The sequence below is a fragment of the Branchiostoma floridae genome, chromosome 11 (assembly GCF_000003815.2).
Source record: "Branchiostoma floridae strain S238N-H82 chromosome 11, Bfl_VNyyK, whole genome shotgun sequence".
Lineage (NCBI taxonomy): Eukaryota > Metazoa > Chordata > Leptocardii > Amphioxiformes > Branchiostomatidae > Branchiostoma > Branchiostoma floridae.
Genome location: NC_049989.1, coordinates 14,714,129 through 14,728,622, shown reverse-complemented (window position 1 = coordinate 14,728,622; position 14,494 = coordinate 14,714,129). Strand labels below are relative to the sequence as shown.

At 38.5% G+C, this 14,494-nt stretch overlaps 1 protein-coding gene across 5 annotated transcripts in view; it reads right to left on the bottom strand.

Moving 5' to 3' along the window:
* Positions 1–171: 171 nt before the first annotated feature.
* LOC118425512 (CUE domain-containing protein 1-like) overlaps positions 172–14,494 on the bottom strand; it is a 29,727-nt gene continuing 15,404 nt past the window's right edge. For 2 of the 5 annotated variants that reach the window (XM_035834389.1, XM_035834388.1), the window contains 11 exons: positions 13,295–13,339; positions 12,227–12,412; positions 11,256–11,408; positions 10,694–10,732; positions 9,745–9,883; positions 8,219–8,320; positions 7,658–7,789; positions 6,751–6,820; positions 6,555–6,616; positions 6,086–6,150; positions 172–4,786 (listed from right to left, as the gene is read on the bottom strand). In XM_035834389.1, coding sequence (XP_035690282.1) covers positions 4,646–4,786; positions 6,086–6,150; positions 6,555–6,616; positions 6,751–6,820; positions 7,658–7,789; positions 8,219–8,320; positions 9,745–9,883; positions 10,694–10,732; positions 11,256–11,408; positions 12,227–12,412; positions 13,295–13,339 — 1,134 coding nt within the window. In that variant the 3' untranslated portion in view covers positions 172–4,645. Of the gene's footprint in view, positions 4,787–5,785; positions 5,882–6,085; positions 6,151–6,554; positions 6,617–6,750; positions 6,821–7,657; positions 7,790–8,218; positions 8,321–9,744; positions 9,884–10,693; positions 10,733–11,255; positions 11,409–12,226; positions 12,413–13,294; positions 13,340–14,494 lie in introns of all 5 variants that reach the window. The other 3 variants (XM_035834392.1, XM_035834390.1, XM_035834391.1) reach the window with 3 other exon arrangements.

Here is a 14,494-nt window from a genome sequence, read left to right as displayed (position 1 = left end):
TAAGGTAATAATAAAAAAAATAGAAATCAGCAAGTAAAAACATAATAAATTTGCAAGGTGTATTAATATCAATTTGCCATGGCTAGCTCATATCAAACTCAATGTCTTTATGGTATTGTGGATAATGCAGCACATAACCACATAAAACACAAGACTTACAAGAAACATTGTAGCTGGACAGAACTTGAATGTATTGCATTACATTTTCTTTTTACAATCCTTATTAATGTTAAATGCTGTGTCTGTTAAAATGCCAGACAACAATCCAATTATGTATCACAAAATTCGAGCCTTATACTTACAACTACAAACTTCACTCCTGTACATACAATGACCATTCGTCACGAATATGCAAATTAGCTATTTACTCATTCATGGCAAGACTGTTGGAAGAACAACAATAAGCTGTACTCTATTGTACTGAAAATGGAAGGTATCATTCCTGAAATGATCTAGAATAGTATATGTAATTATAGACAGAGGCAATTTTCAGCAGTTTTGTTATTTTTCCTTTTTCCAGGCAACATTTTTGCGGGAAAGTCATTTCTTCCCTTGTTCTCACCATGTAAATTCCTTTTGCAGTCCACACCTTCATCATTTTAGTCTTTCCCCATTCGACAGTAGTCTTTTATACAAGTCTCTCAAAATGGCTGCCATGAAAACCCATCTACAAAATAGCATTGTTATGCCATATTGGAATACCTCAGACAATTGTCAACATAGATCAGTTTCTAAAAGCCATTAACATTCCACTATTATCCATCACTGAAAAGAATCCATTGTCATTTCCTTAAAGCTTCCTCAAAGATATTATGTCAGACAAAAAGTCACATTCTATACTTGTTATGCTGCCTTCTTGTTGTCAGAGCTATGAAAAAAGAAAGTGAAGATCAGATATCAGTGATGGATACATTGTGTCACAATAGTACACCAACTTTCTACATTGTCTTCAAGAAAACCTTAAAGCATTGCCTGGAAGAAAGACTCATATTCTTTCTTCATCCAAAATAGCTGCTGAGAGAATACAGCAATAATGTTTAAGACAAGCAATTTTCCTGGGAGGAACTTCTTACAAAACACGACATCTGCGATCCTTTGACGTACATTTTGCATCATTCCCACACCTACGCAACACTGATCCTTCCTATTTACATACTAATTTCAAAGCACCCTCTGAGAAAAGGCAAGTCTCAATTTGGCAGAAAACCCCTGGCAACTACTTTGCTGATTTCAAAGGTATCAGATTCCCCTTTACAGTGCATACAAGACGATAATCAACCAATTTGGCTGATCTGACACATACTTCCTCCCTAGAGCACATAAATGTACATTTTGTCAAGTTGTTACAATAGTTTAGGAGGCAGTCACACTGGTGTGTACATGTACATTTAAGTCTGTATGAGCTACATATTTGCATTTTCTGGTTTCCGTAAAATTTTGCAGCTGAAAAGTCATTCTTTTTGTACAATAACCAGGCTGCACAGTAAAATTGAAAGAAAAACTACAGCTTCTTCCCATTTGTAAACCAAAAGAACGTGAATACACAACTCATATGGACTTGTATAATGCACTTGAACATACACCCTAATATTAATGCCCCCTTACCCACTCCCACACTTAAACAAGAGCCACCTCACAGTTGACCTCCAGTAAAGTTTCCATTTAAAAAGATTCACACAGAGTCAATTAAACTGACATCAATGAATGCATATGATCATTCCCCAATCTACAATTACACTGTGTAATTATAATTAGTTTCTTTTTTACCTTAATTGGTACATTGTACCACCGACAATTTCACTTGGCTGTATTGGTGCAACATGCTATGTCCACTTCAAGGATTGGTCCATTGTGCTCTTGTGTTTATCTAATGATTCCAATGACAACAGTTACATCATATTGGAGGAATTTCAATTCGGAAATGTGCTTAGTATACTGTATTTCCTCAGAGGTGAACAATTTCTTTTCTGTGTGTGTGTGTGTCCACATTGCCTTGTTTCTATGGATGAAATTCTACATCAAGATTTGGTATCGGGTGTCCAGGTAATGTACTTCAAGTTCAAGTCTCACTGCCTGTATGAACATTGCTTGCTGAAAGATGCTTGGCAAGTTCTCTCTAAATTTTGTAGATCGTCCAAAGCCGTTTCGACACAACTTTAAGCTGTATAACAAAGCCAATACCTTGTTATGCATTGCAAGAGGGTGACAGTAGAAGTACTAAATGTATGTCAATGAAGGTTAGACCTCCAGTTGATAAGCCATAGTAGTGAATGCTACACAATGAATTACATGAAACATCTGACGATTTCCAAATCATATTGAGTTGCTTTCAAGAGTAACTGCTATTCAGCATAGAAATAAAAGTAACTTAAATGCAGGAAGCACAGATAAACGTCTTGCCAAATCCAGGAATATCTAGTCGCTTTATTTGTGTCTCTTATACCCTGTTAAATATTTACAATTAGTTTTGCTGCAGGACATACCTTTATGTATGTTGTGGGGGGCTAATGAAAATATTACTGATACTTCTGAATCAGAAAATCATCTAAATTTCTTAACAATTTATAGTATTCGATGATTAAAGCATAACTAATATTCTTTCCACAGGTGCACATTCAGCTGTTGAAAACATCTTATGAGAGTAAAATAAGGACATAATGTTTTTCCATTTTCTTATCCATAATTCCACAATTTACTTGACTGAAAAGTTGGATATTGTTGGACGTTGACACCTTTTCAGGTAGACACTTATAGTTTGGCACCAAAGGGTATAATGAGAAGGGGATGAAGGAACACATGCCATATTTAATCACTGTGTGTGGCCCACATCACTGCTAGAAACTGTGCCAGGTTGCCCCCCTCCCCCTTAAAATATTTTCCAACATAATACTACCTTGCTCAGGGACTGCCTTCGTTAAGTTATATATCAGAAATACATACTAGAAAATTTGTTAGGCACTCTCACATAGCCACAGGTTTGTATGCTATATTTTAGCTTGTTCTTCTGAGATTTGAAAAACATTTTATGCCGGAGGAAGGGGGAGGGGGGCAAGTGCCAGCAATATAGTATGCCAGCACAAGTAGGGCAACACAAGCTAGAAAACCCATTATATCTACATACATATTTATATTTCTGTAAATTCATATAGCTTCTCTCTTTCCATTTGAAACTCTTCAAAGTCTTTTCTAAATGATCAGACTCCAAGTTTGTTAGTACTGAAAACATTTCACCATGATTTTATGTTTTTTTTTTCTTTCCATGTTATCCAAGCATTATGGCCCAGCACGTTACACTTCCTACAACAGTTCCCTTGCCCATTGCATGTCTACACTATAGATAAATCTAACGTTACCAATCAATCAAACATTCCATGAACACAAAATTTACACCTATGAAAGGACACAAAAAATGGAATAAATATATTCTGGAGTATTGTACAATGAAATAACACAGGGTTTATATCCTGGACTTAATACATGTACATGAATAGGTTATCAGGCATACGTGGTACATGTTGCTCTTTGTGTAAGTACACGTTAAACATTCAAACATTCCATTTACATCAAAATCAACAACATGTTAATTCTTATACAGGATTTGTAGGGGCTGGGATAAAGTACTAGCATCTGTACAGGCATAACAAGATATTAAAATAACAAGACACCTTTAACTCCTCTTTCTAACCTTCATACACCACTCTTATGCATACATGTACATATACATGCATTGTGGCATAGTATAATATTATCATATATTATGCAAATAAAGAAACAGATTTGACAAATGAGAAGAACTTGACTGCTTGGTAAAATTTCGTATTCTTAATTGATACAGAGGATTAAATTCGAAACCATTCCAATATTACCGCACATGAATACGCTCTCTTTAAAATATGTCATAGACATATAGCCTGTGTCTTGTTGTGCATTTCAACCAGAGTGACTGTACAATTCTATGGTCGGCCACTTAACATCGACTATCATAATTCCACCAGGTACCATAACACTGCCACCTCAAAAAAAGGTTAGTATAGAGGTCTTCCCAAGATTGTCTTGAACACCGAATGTTAAATATCCTAAATGTAATACAATTCAGATATTACGTGTTGAATACAATCTTGAGAGGGCCTCTATAACAACGTTTTTTGAGGTGGCGGTACAATGGCACCTGGTGGAATTATGCGAATGTATGTTACATACATTAATGATTCACTTGCAGCACATACTGTATACAAGGTAAAATTTTGGCAAGACTGTTTTGTTTTGGCAGATTTCAAATCTATCCTGGTTAATATAGATACTGGTGGTATACGGATCGGCCAGTATGGAAAAAATGCCAAACTGTTTGCCTGCAAGACCCAAAATGTCTAAAATCTTGCCAAGTTGCTAACTGTAGCACACAATCGTTGGCAAGAAATTTGGATTTGATTATCAATTTCCGTGTACATAACCAGCATTAGAGGGTTCTGAATAGAAAGTACTGTAAGCTTTTCCAGATATTGTATCCTGTTTTCAATGCCAAATATCTTAGTTGACTGCTTGAGGACACGACAGCCATACATGTATATGCAAGTCTAGTATACGGGAATCCTTATAATATATATACAGGGTTATGGCTACAATTATTATTAGCTATGCCACGTCTTCACCACTCCTTCATCTGGAAGTGGTCGTCCTCTTGGTAGAACACGATTGGTTCTGTGTTTCCATGGTTACTGCCACCGGTGAGCCCGTATTTCTGTCTCATCAGCTGTTGTCTGTGTACTGCTGCCGCCCCTGCTCCGGGCTAAAGGGCAAAGGTTAAAGGTCAGTAAAACTATGTCATGGCTGAGAAATTTTTAGTTCTTTCCACACCATAGGGAGGTGCCCATCACCGCCTTGTTAGCCCTTGGGCCACACGGGTGTGCAAGCAAAGATGATAATACAGCAGGGTCCAGTGGTAGCACTGTGTGTTCCACTTCCATTCTTTTTCCCTCAAGTGCTGAGTACTACGCAGAGAAGCAGCGTATATAGAATACGACACGTTGTACTCCGTATCCCCCAAGGTGCACGTATCAGCCCAACCGCAGGCCGGAAGGCTGTCCGTGGAAAGGCTGGGACCGAGGGTCATACAGTACACTGTGTTGCATTTTATTTATGTCATACAAGAGAAAACACACATTTCAATGCGAAATGTGACAGAAGCTCAGAACATTTGGTATCCTTAAACAAAAAGTTGTAACAACAGCAATTCCAACAATGAATCTGAAACTGGTATTTGACTTTCAACCATGCCGCACCCAGCAGGTGCAGGGTGCATTCAATTCATTTGATGGAAGCCCATGTACATGTGATACAGGTAGAACCCCATGTGATACTGCAAGCTATCACCAGGTCCAGAACTCCCGAATTGAACATTACCTTACCGTGGCCCAGATATTAAATAATTACCATTTATTAAAGTCTTTTGGAAGACTCATGCAGTTAGGGAATCAAACTGCAAGTACCCTACCCGTTAGGCTATTACTACAGTGATTTTAGAGAGACTGTACACCCACTACTACAAGCTTACCTACACCAAAGCAACCCATTTCTTTCTGTAATCGCAGTGCAATGTTAGTTGCCGCATACACCTCAGCATGCTACACCTTTCTAGGAAAGTTAATCTACCAACGCCCCTGGCGTGGCTGTTCAAAACATTTCTGCGCTAGGTGCTAAAAAGCCCTTGTTTCCCGCTGTTGCTACATTTATATGTGAGTCTATGTCCAGAGCCAACCCTGTGGTAAAAAATCTTACTCAAGTCTACCTAAACTGTGTACTCCTGTTGTTTGGGGACCTGTAAAACCTTCCCATATTTCCTGATCATGTGCTGTCGACGAACATACGCTGCTCCTGAACCAGGCTGATGGGGCAAAGGTCACATGTTAGAGGTCAGTTTAAAACCTGCCATCATTATCATAAATCAACCTGAAATACACCGTAGCTTTACTAGATGGCATTTTGATTTCAGTCTTCTAACTAGAACAATGTTTTAAGAACTACTACTAGTCTGTACATGGAATAAACACCATTGTTATAGGGTAGTGGCTAATTTTCTGGTACCTACCAGGGGCTCTATAAATGGTCGCTCTCTTTCCCTCTCATGTCTCTCCCTGTGATGTTCATCATGATCTACATAGTACAGGAGATACGAAACATTGACTTCAGTTTCTTACACATTATACATATGTACAAAAATGGACATGTGCAAAAAAAAGTTTGAGCATATCTTTGTATAAACAACTATCACAAAAGTCTAATATCTAAAAGTGAATACTGACAGTGCGTTTCTGTTGGCTGTAGTACCATTAAGTGTAATGCATTTTAATTCAACATCAATGTCTCCCTCTACATAAAGCAGTTTCTTGCACAATACTATGTACAAGCACTGTTGAGTGACCAAAATATCACAGATTTCTCAATGAATTTCAAACAGGAAAAACACATTCTTCTACACCTTCTACGAATCCGACTTTGGTTGCTAAACGGTAGACTAAGAGTGAGAATGCCACAGTTGTGTAAGGTGATGTACCTACCGTCTAAATACTCTTCCTCCTCTAACAAATTGGCTGTTGAGGGTGCTGAAGAGTTACTTAGTCTGGGAGGAGGTTAAGGAAAAGAGAAGCTGAAACTACTCAATTACTACACTCCTTCAAAAGACATTTAGATCTATAGGTACTAGGGCTGGTAGCATGCACAATAGTCATGAATGTGTAAAGCAGAAAAGGATACAGTTGTTTTCCACTGGGTCTTCCTCTCCTTGAGAATTTCCTAGCCAGCTCATTGAACTTCTTTCTTGTGGCTGTATATGAAAGGCAGTTATGTATTAGTGTCACCATTACAACCTATAGCATCTAGTACATTTTTTTAATGTTTCAAACATGTTAACTCTAAAACAAATTGTAAGAATAACAATTATTGAAGTTCAATATTCATCTAGTACCATAGTCTTAGCACAAAAGATATGAGAACAAATTGCATGCAAAACATAATGCAAAACATACAATGTATACAGGCATCCATTTATAGTTGGTAGGATTGGAGGAAAACAAAGATTTTGTATTATTGTAGTGAAGAAAGGGGGAAATGCCAGCATTCCTTGCAACACACATCCCACATGACTGACTGAGCAATTGTTACAAGACTTGAATGTTGCCTTTGATAGTGCAGAAATGGATGGTCAAGTAAGACCTACATTTGTAGTAAAGTAACAAGGTGCAGGGCTCAAAATACCACTTGCATATGCAGGTTAAAGCATGTAAAATTGCAGCTTTGTAGGTGTAGGTATTTCTAGTGCCTTCCTGCACCTACAAATATAACCTGCACTGCTCCATATACTGGGTTATATGGGTGTACATGTATATGGATTGTTATTAGCTGCATTGACTGTTATCACCTAATAAAGTTTAAAAGAAAAAATGGCAATGGTTCCTGAACAATTTTAGTATGATCCATACTTCCTACATTCATAGTGGTGCAAGTAAAATTTGTCTGGTGCAGATAATTTTCAATGTTACATGCACCAGTGCAGGTATGCAGAAAAAGTATTTCGAAACCTGCAAGGTGTCAGTACAACACTAAGTTAAAACTGTACCATTTGAAAGTTTTACTGAAAAAGAATGTACTATCTGGGACTTACATTTCCCCATGTGCTTCAGTCTCTCCTTAAACATGGCATCATCATCCCTGAAGGCCCCTCCAGCTGCCCCCAGCCCGTCACCGTGGTGATACCCGCCGTTTTCATGGACGGGCGGCAACGGGGGCATCGGACCTGCACGGGGAATGAAGGGTGGAATGATACATCAAACGTCAGACTAAATGTTAAAGATCACATTTTGATATAGGAAGCCTGGATGGTGGAGGAATGTATGAAGTACATGTAGCTGCTGAATAAATGAGTTCTTACTGGAATTTACAAACTACTGAACACTTGCATATAGTTTGTATATTGATAATCAAGTGATAAAACCAAAACTTAGACTGAAACTGTATGTGCCCTATGGAAAAACATTGCAAAGTAACATAAAACCACTGTTAACATGATTCCAAAATTTAAAGACTTTTGGTTGAAACTACTATATGATAACTATCTTTTAGACTGAAACTCTGCCTAATGAAATCTTGTGCATGAAAACACTGCGAACGTAAAACGACTGTAAACATCCCAAAATTTAAAGACTTATGGTTGAAAGTACTTTACCATTGAAATCTTTCCCATCATGTGGAGGGGGAGGGGGTGGGGGTGGGAGGGGGTCTCCAGTCTCTGTCCCCAGGGAGCTGTGTCTCGTTGCCCGTAATCGATCTGGGAAGAAAATATAAGAGAATTGTGAGACCTCAATGCTATGTAAACTTTCTTAAGCTTTTCCTCTATCAATCCAAACTATACTACATTTCACCACAACCTAAAATGACAAAAACTGTATAACATGGGGGACACTTTTACAAAATTACATAAGGCAACTTCGAGAAATTCTAGGAACTAAAACTGAGGATTTGGCCAATAACAGTAAGAGCAACTTCCCATCTGTGTATACAAATGTACATTTTAATACTCAATACACAAACCATGAAACCACTGAAGTGAGCCTTGTAAAAATGCATGACGTACATATTAGTTTTACTTTGACTAAATACCCAATAATCCAAAGCCCATATTGTATAGGCACAAGGAAGGAAGTACTAGTACAACTCCTAGTGCACACTTACCAAACAGGTTCCGTTTCGATGCCAAAAACAGTTCATACTCTGCAATTACCCTTCCCTCAATCCAATGCAATACCTTCCCCATGAAGAAATCTACCTTGAAGAAACAATCTTTAAAACTATGCCCAAGATTCTCTCAGTTTTAAGGCACAACCAGTTTCAAGACTTTCACAGCAGTTCTGATGTTTTTAAATGGACCTTGGACAGTGTTAGGTGGTACCACCCCTTCCCCAGATCTGACCCTGTTATGTTTATCTTTTAACATGGCAACAGTAAATGTTTAACTAAGTCTTCTATTTAAAGGCTATTCCAATAAAACTTTGAGCGGGGATGGGAAGATCTTCTTCTAATGAAAGGAAGGATAGTGACGAAATATTCCTGTCATCACTAAGAGTAAGAGAATCAAATAGCTCCAATATGTCTGTACATGTTATTTTATAATGCAAAGAGATTATAGTTACTCTTCTAAAGATGGCCGCTGACTGTGCCTGTTTGGGCGCCTAAAGGCCTCATTTGTCAAATGACGCGGGAGACCTTACGTCTAAGTCTGTTGCGTATTTATATAGTGGTGTGCTTTTTTCTCCTTTCGCTATCTAAAAAAAAAGCAGTGCTAGAAAGACAATTACAACATGCCACAAAAACTGCCTACAACAATCCAGAGCTATATTCCCTCCCTAAGACCTAGAACTATATTTGATGATAATTAAGTTTACATTTATTGTTTGTTTGGGTTTGTAAATAAGTTTGATAGGAGAATATTTTTATGTATCATTGTGCTCCTTTAAAATTGGAATTCCAAGTGTATATATGTGACAACATTACGTATGCTTAATGTTGAAGTTACTGATTTTTGATAGATGGTACTGTGTGAACTTTGTATGGTCTTGTTGCAATCTCAATACAACAAGATAAGATAAAAGATAAAACAATGACCTTATGTCAACATGGAAACTAGAGAAGAAAACTAGAAATGGAAACTAAAAAAGGAATACAATATCTAAGACATAGTACAACTTTCTTCACCTCTTTCCAAAGCACTGATGAACTCCTGGTTCCTCCTTAGCTCCCGTAAGAACTCCTCGTTCTGAAGAAACAGGGCTATTCTCTCGTCTTCAAGGTACTGCTGCAGGTCCTTGTCTATATGGCCACTTTCTGCATGAGCCTAGAGAGGTTTCACAACAACATCCTCAGTACAATGTCAGCAAAACATCCCATATGTATCTGTACCTACTTAATACTATCCACATACATTTGTGTCAATTCAAACGAGCCTGCGGCGGAGGTTTCAGGACAAAATTTTCAGTACAATGTCAGTAAAACACCACACATGTATCTCGTACTACTATCCACATATCAAATGAGCCTACAGTGCAGGGGAGTTTCACAACAACTTCCTCAGCACAATGTCAGGAAAACATCACACAATGTATCTACAACATAATACTGCAAATGCTGAAATGTTCGATGCCGTTTTATGACCAAGATTTTGCGGCGGCCACTTCACCGAGAACTCAAAACAACCATGAATATTTTTTCATCACAGTATGTGACTCCAGAGAATCCTAAACTAGGTGTAAGTTGGCAAGCAGTCAGGTCTGATAAATCATAGATAACATGATGATAATTCAGAAGGAGCTGACAGTGCCTAACTTTTCTAAAATTTGTGTCACAATGACAAGAAATTCAAATTTCAGAGTTCAACTCAAAGACAAAGAAACAGTCAAACTTCTTTAAGCCAATGATGAAGATGATATTTTTTCTTAACTACTTTGATCAACAGAGAATTTTTTTCATGAAGCATTCTAGCTCCTTATGCAGTTCTAGTTGAAAAAATTGGCAACAATGTATCAATGTGGAGACTTCGAGCAAGCTCGCCAGAGTGAGTGTGAGTGAGTATCAATTGTCTTTGGAAAACACATAGACACATACACAAGAAATTGGAACAGTAAAAATACCACCATTATGGATTTACCTGATGTAAAAAGCAAACATCAGGTGGCTGTCTTGGCGTCTGAAGCATTCCACGTGAGAGTAGAGAGAGAGATATCAAGAAAAATGTAGTATGTATGTGTACATTTATCCCCATATCTCCATATTCAAATTTGGTCCTTATCAGTAATAACACAAGCTGAATCATATTTAAGTATAGTATTAGTAGAAGGAACATTTTAGAAACAGGGAGTGCCGCATTTATGACGTTAGACACTTCCAGCAATCTTGAGTGACATCCATCACTCTTCTTCAACACCACTAGAATGAACCCTCAGAACAAGTCAATAAGAAGTATATCGCGACATGGTCAACTGTTTCTTCCAGTTTGATGCACTTAGTATAGACGTCTTCTTCCAGTTCATTCTTGTAACACTGAAGAAGTAAATCTTGTACATCCAGAAATAAATCTTAGAATCCTATCCAATGTTGTAGAGACTGTATTTGAAAGTAAGGCAGTACCACAGGGAGTTGGCTGGGCTGTACCACTTTGCAGCAGGGGTGGTCACATGCACTGGAGAGGGGGATGTATTATTTCAACCTACCTGCTTCTGTTTCGGGGAGGAAACTTTCTGTGGGGACTTTGGAGGGGAGACGGTGATGCCCTGTGCCTTCAGCTGCTCAGGGGTGGGCTGGATTCTCAGGAAGTCGTCAGGCAGCTGACCGAGTAGTGGTGGGTTCCAGTTTCTGAAGGGCTTCTACATTTATGGGCAGGAGAAGAAACAAAAGTCATATTTAGATCACGGAAATCTGAGCCTTGGTTTGAATGGTAGAAACTTCAATCTGGTATATACAGTGCTCGAAATACCCACTTGCATATTTTGCTTGCCGCAACATATTTTCAAACCCAGCTAGCACAGTGCACAACCTGAAATTTTGCAGTTGGAGTACGGCTTTTCTCCCAACTTTAATTTGTATTCATTTCTTGATAAGATAAAACATAAATAGTGTCTGGAAGAAAAGACAATTGATAAGTAGTTGATTTGAAGAAAGTCATAACTTTCAAGTGGGGCAACCTGAAATGTTGATGGTGTAGCCTAGCTTTTGACTCAGGTTGCTGCCTGGGCAACATGGCTGAAAAAAGCACTTTGAGCACTGTATATAAAATTGCTGATTCTGCCAGAAGAGATCCTGATACAGTGATAGGAGTCTTTGTCAACTAAGTCTCTGATCTTTACAAGAAGAATGTAGTGCCCTAAGGAAAGGCACTTTTGACCATTAACTAGACTCAGGTGTAAATGAATACCTAGCATCAGTTAAGGACACCCCTTGGATAGGATGTTAAATGGAGGTCTTGTGTTTGAGGACAGCAATACATTGTACCTTGAGCTTGTTTAAGAACCCACCACATTTAATGGGAAAGAGGGGTCCATTCAGGTGTGAGTGGATCAATTAAATCTGCCTGGATATGAAGCTTGGTGCATTACATCATGAGGAAGTTTACCACTTATGCAATACAAATAAATAAATAATATCAACATAAACATTTATTTTCAAAAATGGAGGTCCTACTCACACTTCCGCCAGACCCTGAAACGTTCAGCTCCTTGCCAGTCATGACTAGGTGGACGGGGGAAGAGAGAGGGGAGGACGAGGGGGGAGGGGTGGGGATACCCTGGGAGGCAAAGAAACTAGGAGGGGGGTCCGCCCGAGGGGTGTACACTGGAGGGGGTTCATCATCGCTGGAGTCTGGCTGGAGAACCTGAGAGAGGAAACACACGGATTGTCATCTGTCGGCTGCAAATACTGACCAGGACTGGAAATTCATTTTGGATCACAAGGATTTGAGTGGAAGTGTTTTGGATCACAAGGATTATTTGAGTGGAAGTGTTTTGGATTACAAGGATTTGAGTGGAAGTGTTTTGGATCACAAGGATTATTTGAGTGGAAGTGTTTTGGATCACAAGGATTATTTGAGTGGAAGTGTTTTGGATTACAAGGATTTGAGTGGAAGTGTTTTGGATCACAAGGATTATTTGAGTGGAAGTGTTTTGGATCACAAGGATTATTTGAGTGGAAGTGAATTTTGGGGACATTTGAGAATTGATAAATTTTCTTCTTGATGATGAGTATTATATAACATAAAGAAATGCAGAAAGACAAGATTTTTTTCATAATTACCTAAAAGTCGTGACAAACAATTTCCAATTCTCCAGACTGATTTGATACTTCTTAAGAGGAAATTAAAGCGATGGGAGAAAAAGAAATCAGCACCATTTAGCAAGAGAATAATGCTTATATTCACGAATTTGAATTTTTGCCTCAGAATGCATTATATTACAGAAATAGACAAGCCCTGAAAAAGGTAAGAAAGGATAGCATTAGTAGGTATCTATAAAGCATTAATTAAAATCAAGCCCCCTCTTCTGATGATTCAATTATTGGCAATTTTCTTCTTCTTATTTTGTTGCATCCAACATCCAAGCAAGCAACTTTCTCTATCACAGAATACCTATAGAAGCATTTGTGCAAGCACAAGAAATCACCCCGAGTGCCAAAAGACAACCCTTGAAAGCAGAAAGAGGGTTGAATTTTTGAAGCGCAATTTATTTAAAGCAGCCAATAGTCTTTTTATAGGCAATACCTGGCCTGAAGTGGGATCTCCGTACCAGGGCTCCAAATTCAACACCTACGAGTAGCCATAACAAGATGGCAGGACAAATACAATCTTGTTAGACTAGAAATGATAAACCATATTAAGGAAAACGTCACTTTTGAAAAAATCTCCAATACATTTCACTGGTATAGGATACAGCATTTCAGATATCACACTCTGAATCTGTGTCTGTATCTGCTAGTGAGTGAGTGAGTGTATATGCTATGGCGATTATCTGGCGGTCATAATGGCCCCACGCCTGAGGCGTAGCCAAAAAACATTGATGTCTGCAAGTACACAAATATGGCTGCGGTCATATTTCCAAACTGGGGCCTGGCCGAGATGTTTGCGAAACGAAAAATTAAAGTGTTTATCCAAGGAATATGTACACAACAAATTATTTCATATTAGAATGTTTGTTTCGTTGTTTCTCATATCCTACTTTTCGTTCCCAAAAGTGGCCCAGCAGGACGCCGGTTTGGTAACGTGACCACAGCCTTAGTTACTCTCACCTCTCAAATAAACGTACCGGTACGTTTATTTTTTTCCGCCTCAAAATCCACCCGGTACGTCCTTATTTTAGACGGTACGTTTATTTTTTTTTTCAAATTGGGGCTTTCTTTACTAACCAGGGACCCCAAAAATATTGAAAGTTTGGTATTTTCTGCCCATATTTCCGCGTTACTTTTGCTTAAAATTCCATATTTTTCGGACGAGGCAGCGCGGATTTCCCTGCCGCTAGCGCTATGACCCAAACATAACAAGGGATGCGTACCGGTACGCAGGACCGGTTCTGGACTTGCAAAAACGTTTCGGTTCAGGTCCAAAAATACTGGAACACATGTGATTCGGTACTGGACTCGTAAAAAGATATATCCTTTTCGTTTTAGACCCTCTTTAACCTTCCAAAAATCTTGAAATTTGCGCTGAACAAAGGCGAAAAATCGCCAAACATCGAGGTCACATGCTACACACACAGTCACTTACTTCCGTAAATTCTCTATCAAAACACAGAAATTAACCACCAACCAAACATATTAAAAAGTTACCAATACTTTTCCACTATTTTTCACCCGTAGTCAACTTGTTTTAATGTTCCAGCAACGAAAAAATCCTTCCAAAACAAAGCACAGCGTTCAATCGGCTCGAAAACATCCGCCATGTTGGATTCATCAACTCACGCCGAAT